Source organism: Mya arenaria, chromosome 14 (genome assembly GCF_026914265.1).
Source record: "Mya arenaria isolate MELC-2E11 chromosome 14, ASM2691426v1".
Taxonomy (NCBI): Eukaryota; Metazoa; Mollusca; class Bivalvia; order Myida; family Myidae; genus Mya; species Mya arenaria.
In genome coordinates this window covers 29,479,883-29,491,929 of record NC_069135.1, presented here as the reverse complement: position 1 = coordinate 29,491,929, position 12,047 = coordinate 29,479,883, and the positions used below count along the sequence as shown (strand labels likewise).

At 36.7% G+C, this 12,047-nt stretch overlaps 1 protein-coding gene across 2 annotated transcripts in view; it reads right to left on the bottom strand.

Annotated features, from left to right (window-relative positions):
* LOC128217885 (protocadherin Fat 4-like) overlaps nt 1-12,047 on the bottom strand; it is a 52,378-nt gene that overhangs the window by 20,932 nt on the left and 19,399 nt on the right. For both annotated transcript variants that reach the window (XM_052925318.1, XM_052925319.1), the window contains 9 exons: nt 10,061-10,186; nt 8,083-9,492; nt 5,872-6,078; nt 5,007-5,159; nt 4,363-4,485; nt 2,514-3,944; nt 1,157-1,363; nt 600-752; nt 295-417 (listed from right to left, as the gene is read on the bottom strand). In XM_052925318.1, the coding sequence (XP_052781278.1) occupies nt 295-417; nt 600-752; nt 1,157-1,363; nt 2,514-3,944; nt 4,363-4,485; nt 5,007-5,159; nt 5,872-6,078; nt 8,083-9,492; nt 10,061-10,186 (3,933 nt within the window). The remainder of the gene's footprint in view (nt 1-294; nt 418-599; nt 753-1,156; nt 1,364-2,513; nt 3,945-4,362; nt 4,486-5,006; nt 5,160-5,871; nt 6,079-8,082; nt 9,493-10,060; nt 10,187-12,047) is intronic.

The following is a 12,047-nucleotide window of genomic DNA, read 5'->3' as shown; positions in this document are numbered from 1 at the left end:
ATAACTATGGGTGAAGTAACTGTTCTGTGCCATGTTGTCAAGGATAGCATTCAATAACTATGTGTGAAGTAAGTGTTCTGTGTCATGTTGTCAAGGATAACGTTCAATAACTATGGGTGAAGTAACTGTTCTGTGCCATGTTGTCAAGGATAATGTTCAATAACTATGGGTGAAGTAAGTGTTCTGTGTCATGTTGTCAAGGATAACGTTCAATAACTATCATTCTTATAAGTGAATATCATTAAAATTCATTAAAATGCTACTTAAACACAGTCAAGTTCAAAATGAACCTACCAGCATCACCAGTGTCTCCGTCAGTGGCTTGTACTGTCTCAACAACAGTTCCTACAGAAATGTCTTCGACTTGAGTAACAACATAGGGAATGCTGGCAAACACTGGAGTGTTGTCATTCACGTCTGAATGTGAGAAACAGGTATCAGAATATATTTATAATATATGAAAAAACATTCCCAATATGTTTATACAAATTGTTACTACAGAATAATAATCTGCAAAATGATTTGATTAGATTATGTTTGGGGTCCAGTTTTGCAACAGTACGAAATACTGTACTACTTCATGATACTTAATCGCTCACCATTAACCACAATGGACACAGTAGCAGTTGTAGTGAGAGCTGGAGTTCCTGAGTCAGCCACTTCCACCAGCAGTTTATATTTCCCGAGAGTTTCTCTGTCAAGAACGCTTCCAATCTGAACTTCACCAGTGTTAGAGATGCTGAAGGCTGTGTCTAAACAACAAAAATCAACTGAGATATTCACTACATAGCTCAACCTTGAATAATTAAATAATTTCATCATACTTTCACAGGGTTTCAAACCACATACAACTTAAATTTCACATTGGCTTTTTTAACTATTGTTCAAAGCCTTCAAGGTCTAAATATATACTACATGGCAAGCTTTTTGTCCTATTCAAATGATTAAGCTCTTCTATAAATATAAATTACCTACACACAGGGTGCGTACCTTGGCAAATTAAAAATCAAAGGAGGCCACAATGTATCCGGAGGTTAGGCTTGGTCTGTGCATATTTTCTGCTTTTTTTTCGTCAAAATAATCAATCGTTAAAATTGTGTTCAAACATTTTAGAATAATTTGGTCAGTAGTGTATTTAAAGAAAACATGTCTTTACCTATATTTCCACTGGTAATAGTATAAGTATTGACAACATTGTTTGCAGCAGTAGCATCACCATCGCTACAAGTCAGCTGGACCACAGGGCTAGAAACAGTCAAGTCCTCTGATGCAGTAGCTATGTACACGGTCTGGGTGCATGATGGTGTCACATCGTTCACGTCTAATACTGACACTGTTAAACTGTATGTAGAGGTTAGGGCACCTGTATCAATATATAAGTATTTGAGATGAACAATAGAACTAACAAATATATAAATACTTTCAAAACTTGCTACGTTAATGTCTGTTTTCTCGATGTTCTGGTTATTTCAAACATTTTTCGAATGTATTTGGTTCAGTCAAACACATTTTGTATTTTGGTTCTACAGAATGTTCATTATCTCAAAGTATTTTCCATGGTCCCAAAGACTTCGACATAGCGAGTTTCAACTGTAGATTCATAATTTACAAGTTCAACTGTTGTTTTTTTTCTAGTTCTGGCTTCCATAACTTTAATGTTGATATTTATTTTTTTGATGTTTACAACACATTAAAGTTATGGCGTAAACCCCATAGTAAAGTCAACCAGAATCAATTGAGTGTGATGATGCAATGCAATCACATGAACATGATGACGTCGATGGATTCTATTTATAGCATCGGATTCACATTGTTCATTTAGTTGAATCCAATTGCAGTAAGGCTGTAAATACCTTTTGATAAGTAAAAACAATTTATTTATTCCAAATTTGTTATTAGTTATTTATTAATTATTCGAAATAGAAAAAATAACAGCAAAATAAACACTAGGTCACATGGGTATATTCTGAAAATCTTGGTGTCACGTGATTAAATTTGAACACACCTATGACCTAGATAAGGAATGCTTGTAATAGGATTTATTAAAATGCTAAATCAACTATCTTTTAAGCGTTTTTTGGTTTTGAAAATGAGTTTGTGAACTACATTTTACTTCATTAACCTAAGGATACAGTATTTTGTCTGTACAATGCATTCAAGTGAAATAACAGCGCAACATAAAAATGTCACGAATTCTGGTAGGGTTTGGATACGGCGTTCTCTTCAGCGAACACATCCAAAAAGATAATATATTACGTGTTCGCTGAAGTTCTTTAGCTAGTTTTTTTCCATCTCCATTGAGGCACTAAACCTTCATTTTAGTAAGCATTTCCAAAAAGCTCACTTGAATCTTTTAGCATTATTTACAAACTTATATTTATTAAAAAAAAATTCCATTATCAATATCAAATAAGAACATTCATTCATGTTGAAAATAATTATACTTTTTTAAAACAGATTTTCATTGTAGGAAATAGCTTTTTTTAAACTAATTAAATCTTTGAACCACTCACTAGGATTAATTCCCCCATCAGCAGCCAGAATGGTTATCTCATATTCACTCTGAGACTCTCTATCCAAACTGCCACTAAGAGTAACCAGTCCGCTGGTTGGGTCCACAGTGAATTTCCCATCCCCACTGTTTGACACACTCGATATTGTATATGTTATTTCCCCATCTGATCCGGAATCAGCATCTGAGGCCACAACTGTGTCAACAGATGTTCCAATAGATGTATCTTCAGAGAATGTTAAAGTATTAGCGATAGTTGTGAGAACTGGGGAAAATTCATTCCAGCTTGTTACTTCTATTGCTACAGAAGCTGTTGCAGTGTTAGTTGAGCTATCTTGGGCTTGGACAACTAGAAGATAGCTCTGGGCTTGGGTATCATAGTCAAAATTGGCTATGTCAGACAACAGGAGGTTCCCATTTGCGTCCATGGAAAAAACGTTGTCATCATTGCCTGTGATGATTGCATAAGTAAAACTTGTGTCATCAATATCTGTCACAGTCACTTGAAGCACTGTGTAAGTAGGAGCAGTGTTTTCTTGTAGAGTGGCAGTATAGACACCCGGATTGAACACTGGTATACCATCATTGGCATTTATAATGGTAAATGTTACAGATTCTGTTACAGTTCTAGCTGGAGAACCACTATCTGTTGCAATAACTGTTAGAGTAATTGTTGTTGATACTAGTGTATCAAAGTCTATCTTTGCTATTGTGTAGATATTACCAGATGATGGATCTATCTCAAAATGTGAACTAGATGGGTTTATGGAATATGAAATGATCTCAGAAGTATCTGCATCAGTAGCAGTAACCTTATAGACAGAAGTACCAACGGTGGTAGTTTCAGCAACATTGTGAGTGTATGGCGTGCTTGTAAATGCTGGATCTGCTTCATTCACATCAGTTATATCAACATTGACAGTAGCAGTTGATGAAAGCGCTGGTGTTCCGTTATCTTTAACTCTTATCAAAATCCTGTATGACTTTGTAGCACTCTCGTAGTCCAATATTGTAGATCCTGAAGTTGTTATTCCACCAGAATTGTCTGTCTGAAACAAAGTACTTGTGGTGTCCCCGTTGACAGATACAATTGCATAAGCCAAGTCACCATTGACCCCTGAGTCGGTATCTGTACAGGCCAAGTTCGCAATATTACTTCCTCCTGCAGTGTCCTCTGGGAAACTAAGGGAGGTAAGCATAGGTGAACAAGAAGGGAAATTATCATTGGCATCCAGGATAGTCATAGACAGAGTTGTTGTTCCTGTCTTTGGGCTGCTTACATCATTGTCTATTGCAATTACTTCAAGCGAATACACAGCTGGTGTGAGAGATTCAAAGTCAAGGTCATCCACGAGAGTTATGTCCCCTGTTGAGGAGTCAATAGCAAACTTGTTGTCTGCATTTCCTGTTGTGATCTGATAGGTGAAGGTTGCTGAAATGGAAATTTTACAAAATATATGTGACATCTTTTTTTTCTGTAGTATAATGATAACTACTTTACCAAAATTTGTAAAAAAAATTATATTGTACATTATAAGTACATTATAAGTATTCAAAACTCACTATTTATTATTATGTTGTTACCCTAATTGTTATGTAGATTTTGCTCTTGACAGTTTTTAAACGCATTGTTTAATGGAGGCTATGTTGAGTACTGACAACCTAACACAGACACTGTAAGTTACATCACACATGGTAGAACGAAAGATCCCATGGAGATCATAAATGCCCAATAAAAAAAATCTAACAACCACCACACTTAAATGCTCAATTTTTTTTAAAAAATCCCATGCCTAAATACCTTATAAAATCCTTATAAAACCCATACAAATTATCAAAAAAAATATTACCGTCAGTCCCTTGGTCAAGGTCACTGGCAGCCACAGCAAACACTGATGATCCTACGGCCGTACTCTCAGATATAGATTCATGATAGGGATTAGAGGTAAAGAAAGGTTCGTTGTCATTCACATCTGAAAATGAAGTATGTGTATGTTAATTATGTGAAGTTGGGTGGCCCTACCGTAAAGGACCAGTGTAAAAATATCCCAGGCTTTAGCTTTCAAACTTTCTCATGTCTTTCCTCATCAGAAAAGAATGATATAGCTTTAAGAAAAAAATAATAAATCAGCCTAGTGATAACATAATAGGAACAAGAGCACCATGATCAGATACAAATTTTCCTTATCTGTTTTGGTTAAAGAGGGCAGCAAATCAACAATAATTAAGTCCAGAACTATGGCCTTACAAGACAATGTGTGCAGTTAGTCTGGGAATACAGAAGTTTAATTAAAATATCCTTATCAATTTTTTATGTTATGGCCAAGATTTAAGTTTTATTTATGACATTTTATTTTGAAAACAAATCAGCTAAAAAAAAGTTTGTTCTATTGAAGCAACTTTAATGTCTCTAACTAGTATTATGTCCTCCTAGAATTACCCACTTGAAGGTGCCATTATTTGTTTCCACACCTTCACCAACAACATTACTCACCATTCACAATAACGGTAACAGTGGTTGTCCCTGTTAGAGGTGTGGCACCATTGTCAATCACGTGGACAATGAGTGAGTAACTCCTGGTGTTTTCCCGATCCAGCAAGTTTACTGTACTTATCTCACCAGAAGCTGACATAGTCAAGTCCCCTCCTGCAACAATATAAATGATGATTTACCCTAACTTTCTATAACACAAGAATGAATATTAAAATAACTGATAAACAATTCTATATAAATATTGCAGATTTAGAATTTTCTTATCTTAAAGACTACTTTTGTAATAAGCATTTGATTCCATTCTTTGACTTCACAAACATGTTAGCAATTTGTAGGTCCATTTAGTCTTGTTTTTTTAAATTATGCAACTTATGCTAACCAATATCGATATAATTGCAAACCATACTAAGGGATACAGGCCTATTACAAAATAACATTACACATTTTACTTTTATAAAAAATGTTTCAACGTTCAAAGCTGCACTCTCACAAATTGACCATTTTGACCAAAAAAATTGTCTTGGAATGAGTCAAATTTTGCGTAATCGTCAGAAAAATGGTGATAAAAGACTAATGACAAAAGATCAGATCTCAGTTTTTCATATTTACATTGAAAAAATTGATATTTATTGCTAAAAGTGTTACAAACACTATCAGAAAAGAAAAAATGAGTTTTTCGGCAGTTTTCTAAACAATTGAGATCTGTTCTATTATGATTCTCATTTTAGATGACTGGATTAAAGGCATTGATACCAAAATCAGCTGATTCCAAAACAAAAACTTAAAAAAAAGTTAAAACTGTCAATCAGTGAGAGTGCAGCTTTAATACAGCCATACATGTATAGTCATGTACCACACTATTTACCAGTGACTCCATTGGAAATAACATAATTTGCAATCTGGTTATTAGGGCTATCCTTGTCCCCATCGGTACATGTGACCTGTCCCACAGGGGTACCTATTCCGACATTTTCCTCAACAGTCATACTGTATAGGGAGTGGCTACATATTGGCCTGATATCATTGGAATCTATCACGATCACCGTGAGGGCATAGTCTGCTGTCAGGGCACCTGCATGATTATGTAAAACATGGCAAATAATGTACTGAAAAATAATAGATATGTTTAACTATAAAATATATTTCTGATTGTTTTGATAAAAAATATTTCTGATTGTTTGTTTTTTGAAAATAACTGCTTATAAGATCACTAGATGCAACAAAATAATCCTGTCCTTGTTTAAGGACACCAAAATATGGTGTTAAGAGGTTGAATGTTAAGCCAAACTCAGAGAGCAGACACTGCGAATATTTTTTGCCAATTCAAAGGTCAAAACTCTTGAATAAATGAGGCGACATGGCTATTAATTAAACCTGATTAAGTCATTCTGCCAATACACATTCTGACTAAATTTGGTGATGATTGGACAATTGTGGAGACAAGACCAATTTTAGATAATTTCTGCAATTAAACGGTGGTAACTTTGGAGTGGCTGCAGCCATTTGGCTGGCTATCCAACATGTCCAATATATTATGCAAATACACATTCTGATGAATTTTTGGATATAATTGGACAAAGGCTTCGAAAGGTATTGAGCAGACAACATACTGGACGCCCTTTGAACTCCCGCCCATCAGCCCATACGCCAAAAGTAAAACTATGATACATCCCATACCGTATTATATCATGTATAGGACGCTAGCATAGATAGGACGCAGGCAAAAAAATAGTTGAGAAAACGGGTAAAAACCCTTAATATTTAAGATAGGACGCAGCGGAAAAATGTCAAAATCGGAGCCGAAAAATTGAGGTTGGTCAAGTATTTATAACATATATATTGAAGTAAAAAACAAACAAAAAATTGTATATGAGGCATATTTTGATAACTGTCTTGTGTATTTCGATAATTATCGTCGTATTTTGGTAATTTAGCGTACACAACAATGATATATGTCTTGACATTTTGAGAACATTTACGCATATTATAAGACTTATACAAATGCCGTAATAGTCCCGACTGACAGTCAACCGTTGCAACCGTTGCAATAGTCTCGACATGCCTTCTGAATGACAGTCAACAGTTGCAACCGTTGCAATCGCAACAAAACTGATGATTGTTTTGATAAGGCTTGTCGCTGTGCGGATTAAAGCATGTCGGCATAATTAAGTGTCGTTAATTAGCCTTGCCAGCAGAAGGCACATCGGGTAAAGTGCGAACAAACAACCATAAGGTATTACCATCACAATAGTTTGTTCTATTGATGTTTTTCTAATGACAGACAGCGGGTGTTTTTCACACCTTCGCACATTTGAAAAGATTTGATAGTGACAATAATGCTACTTAACGTTATGCACATTCCTTTATCAATTTTTTAAAACAGTTACATACAAAATGTTTTGTAAAATATCGAAACATTAAAATCATAAACAACGATTAATTGATATTTACCTCCTTTCCCGATTTCCGTTACCGTTATAACTCAATCCAGTTAAAGTGCTGACTCACATCGAGATTTTGTGAGTAGCGTCCCGTTTATAAAAAAGTAAACACTCGTGTTTTTTTCAATTTATTTCTCAATAAATCATTTTAAAGTAAACATTCAATATATTTCTGCGTGTGTTCACTTGCGTGATTTTACCTACGTCAGTTGTTCTTTTCGGTGACGCAGTACAGATACTTACTATTACCGCGTTCTTCCCCGGTCCGATATTTTCGACCTGAAATGGACTTGGAAAAAAACAGATGAAATTCTAATAGCATAGAAAGGACGCAGGCAATTTTTAAGACGAGAATTGGGGGTAAAAAAAGTGCGTCCTATGCATGATATAATACGGTATTATAAACGCTAGGAAAATAAAAATTGAAAGTAATTCTATAGAATATGAAAAAAATGTATCTGTCAAATCTTGTAATGTGAAACATGGGTGGTAATATAAATTGATTAATAACAGGGTTCTTGCTACTGTAAAACACAGGCAATGTTACTGCACATGTTCAAAATACGAACACATTTTATAAAAACTGTGACTTAACAAAAGAAACAAAGCATAATTTTGGTTATGAAAAACCATACTTGGATTGGTTCCCCCATCAGTAGCAGTGATGGTCACAGAGTATGTGCTGGTTCCCTCTGCATCCAACTGCCCAACCAGAGTAACCTGCCCTGTGTTAGGATTAATGGAAAATAGGCCATCAGAGTTGCCTGCCGTGATTGAATAGGCAATACTTCCATCACCACTATGGTCTGCATCCGTCGCTAAAACTGTAACGATACTGTAGCCAGTCGCTGAGTTTTCCGGAATGTTCTGTGTGGAGCTGGTGTCTGCGCCAAATGTTGGTGTATTGTCATTGTAGTTGGCTACAGCTATTGCCACTGTTGTTGAAGCTGTGTGTGTTCCATCTGTGCATGTGATGACAAGAGAGTAACTCTTTGTTGCCGAGTCGTAATCTAGGTTTGTTGTATCTTGTATGAAAATCCTGCCCAAGGTTTCAATAACAAATACACCATCATCATTTCCAGAAAATATAGCATATGTGAGACTAGCTGCTGCAGTATCAGAATCAGTAGCTGTAACAGTTGTAACGCTGGTTCCAACAATGTCATTTTCACTTATCTCCGCTACATACACTGCTGGATTGAAAACAGGCTTTACATCATTAGCATCAGTAACAGTAATGGTAACTCCAGCATCTTGGAAAAGTCCCCCAGAATCTGTCGCTCTAACGGTAAGAGGATAAACTACTGTAGATTCAAAGTCAAGGGCTGATGACAGATATATTATTCCAGTGTTTGGGTCAATTTCGAACACATTACTTGCAGGGTTTAGAGAGTAAGTCACAGTATCTTTTGCATCACCATCGGTCGCTGTAACAACAAACACACTACTGCCTGTGCTCACAGTTTCAATGACAGTTCCTGTGTACGGAATATTTTGAAAAGCTGGAGTATGTTCATTGACATTTGTTATAACTACATTTAAAGTAGCTGTACCAGTTAAAGGCGACGCTCCATTGTCAATTGCATGAACAACTACAGTCATCAGTGTTGTAGTTTCGTAATCAAGTGTTGCAGTATTGAGATCGAATTTACCAGTTGTTGCATCCAGTATGAAAGGTGTGGTTGTTGCAATACCATTGACAGTCACTATAGTGTAAGACACCTGGTTATTCATCGCTGAGTCAGTATCAGCACATGCTACAAAACCTATGTTAACACTATCTGCAGTGTTTTCAGGGACTTCTATAGTTTGAAGTGCAGGAGAGCAGTATGGGGTAATATCATTCACATCCGTAACCGTAATATCTACAGTGGCTGACCCAGTCATTTTTGTTCCAGTAGCTCTGTCTATTGCATAAACAACCAGCTGGTATGTCGGGATAGTATCATGATCAAGAGCTCCAACAAGTTTGATTTCACCATTGTTGGCATCAATTGCAAACTTATCACCAGTGTTACCACTAAAGATGCTGTAAGCAAATGATCCTGAAAAAAGGTAAAAAAGGCTATCATACAAGGTTAAACTTGTAAGTTTGGTCATAATTGGTGTCTTTTTGTTTGCTATTTTGTGCACCTTAATTTTCAATTCAGATTATTTTTTGAAAAAAGTGAACTAGGTCACCGATTGTTTGTTTTTTTCTAAAATAAAACCAAAAACATTCCAGTGATATACATCACAGTGTTCCAACTCTGTAACACAAGAAAAGGTTTAATGACGAGTTTGTGACACAGAAGTTTGTAGATAGTTTCTCATATTTTACCGAGTCCACAACAAATATTGAACCCTTCAAAATAGAAAGAAACATCAAAATTTGTGCTGTTTATTAACTATGCTTGGCAAAAACCTGATCCATTATCAACAGCCTTTTGTGAAACAAACTAGTCATTCAACTTTCAATTGTGAAACAGAGTTGGAACCCTGTGTGAATGAACATGTCTATATATATATATAGTAACTTGGAGGATGACATCAAGTAATTCAATTTAATCAACCATAATAAATTGCCAAATATAAGAGTATGAAACAAGTTCCTATATAAAGGAGTTATTTTACCTGCAAGATCAATATCAGCATCATTTGCAGCTACAGCACCACCAACAGTTGTACTAAGAGCATGATCTTCAGCCACTACAAAGGCGTAACTGGTGGAGGTAAAGACAGGGGCATTGTCATTGGCATCTGAAACAAAATAAGACTGGGGCATAAGTGTCTTAGGCATCTGAAGCACAACCAGACTGGGGCATAATCATTGGCATCTGAAGCACAATAAGACTGGGACATTGTCATTGGCATCTGAAGCACAACCAGACTGGGGCATTATCATTGGCACCTGAAGCACAATCAGACTGAGGCATTGTCATTGGCTTCAAAAACACAACCAGACTGAGGCACAATCAGTCATTTCTGAAGTACAACCAGATTGGGGCATTGTCATTTGCATATGAAGCACAATCAGACTGGGGCATTGTCATGGGTATCTGAATCACAACCAGACTGGGGCATAATCATTGGCATCTGAAGCATAATCAGACTGGGGCATAATCATTGGCATCTGAAACACAATCAGACTGGGGCATTGTCATTAGCATCTAAAACACAATCAGACTGGGGCATAATCATTGGCATCTGAAGCACAATCAGACTGGGGCATAATCATTGGCATCTGAAGCACAATCAGACTGGGGCATTGTCATTAGCATCTAAAACACAATCAGACTGGGGCATAATCATTGGCATCTGAAGCACAACCAGACTGGGGCATTATTGTTTACATCTGAAGCACAATAAGACTGGGGCATTATCATTCACATCTGAAGCACAATAAGACTGGGGCATTTTCATTGGCACCTGAAGCACAATCAGACTGAGGCATTGTCATAGGCATCTAAAACACAATCAGACTGGGGCATTGTTATTGGCATAAAAAAACCCAGACAGAGGCACAATCAGTCGTTTCTAAAGTACAACCAGACTGGGACATTGTCATTTGCATCTAAAACACAATCAGACTTGGGCATAATCATTTGCATCTGAAGCATAATAAGACTGGGGCATTATCATTGCCATCTGAAGCACAATAGGACTGGACATTGTCATTGGCATCTGAAGCACAACCAGACTGGGGCATATCATTGGCATCTGAAGCACAACCAGACTGGGGCATTATCGCTGACGTCTGAAGCACAATTAGACTGGGGCATTTTCATTTGCATCTGAAGCACAATAAGACTGGGGCACAATCAGTGGTTTCTGAAGCACAATAAGATAGGGGCATTGTCATTTGCATCTGAAGCACAACTAGAGCTGTCACAGGAGTGACGAATACCCCCAAATGCCGCCTGGACACAGGAATGGCAAACCATTCCTTTGAAAAGAGGCCATAACTCCAAGGTTACTGCACACTGCATCTTCTTTTATCATGCATGTATAGTTTGTCCGGAAACCGTTTTTCTATTTTCGTAACAGTGCACAAAAACCTTTACTCCACTGGCCCCATTTTCAATCACAAGCATTGTCTTCACAGAGTCTGCCTATACAGCAAGTTTCATCACAATATCTCATGCCCAATTAAAGTTATGAAGCAGAAACCATTTTTCTATTTTTAGTAACAGTGACCTTGACCTTGGCCCCACCAGCCCCATTATTGAACTTGACCTGTATCTTCTGATGTTACACCTGTGTACCAAAAAATGTTTAAATCTGTCAAGCCTTTCATGAATTATCGTCCGGAAACCATTTTTCTATTTTTAGTAACAGTGACCTTGAGCCCACCAGCCCCAATATCGAACTTGATCTGTATCTTCTGATGTTACACCTGTGTACCAAAAATTGTTCAAATCCGTTTAGCCTTTCATGAGTTATCGTCCAGAAACCATTTTTCTTTTTTTAGTAACAGTGACCTTGATCTTGGCCCCACCAGCCCCAATATCGAACTTGACCTGTATCTTCTGATGTAACACCTGTGTACAAAAAAAATTTCAAATCTGTCAAGCCTTTCATGAGTTATTGTCCGGAAACTGTTTTTCTATTTTTAGTAACA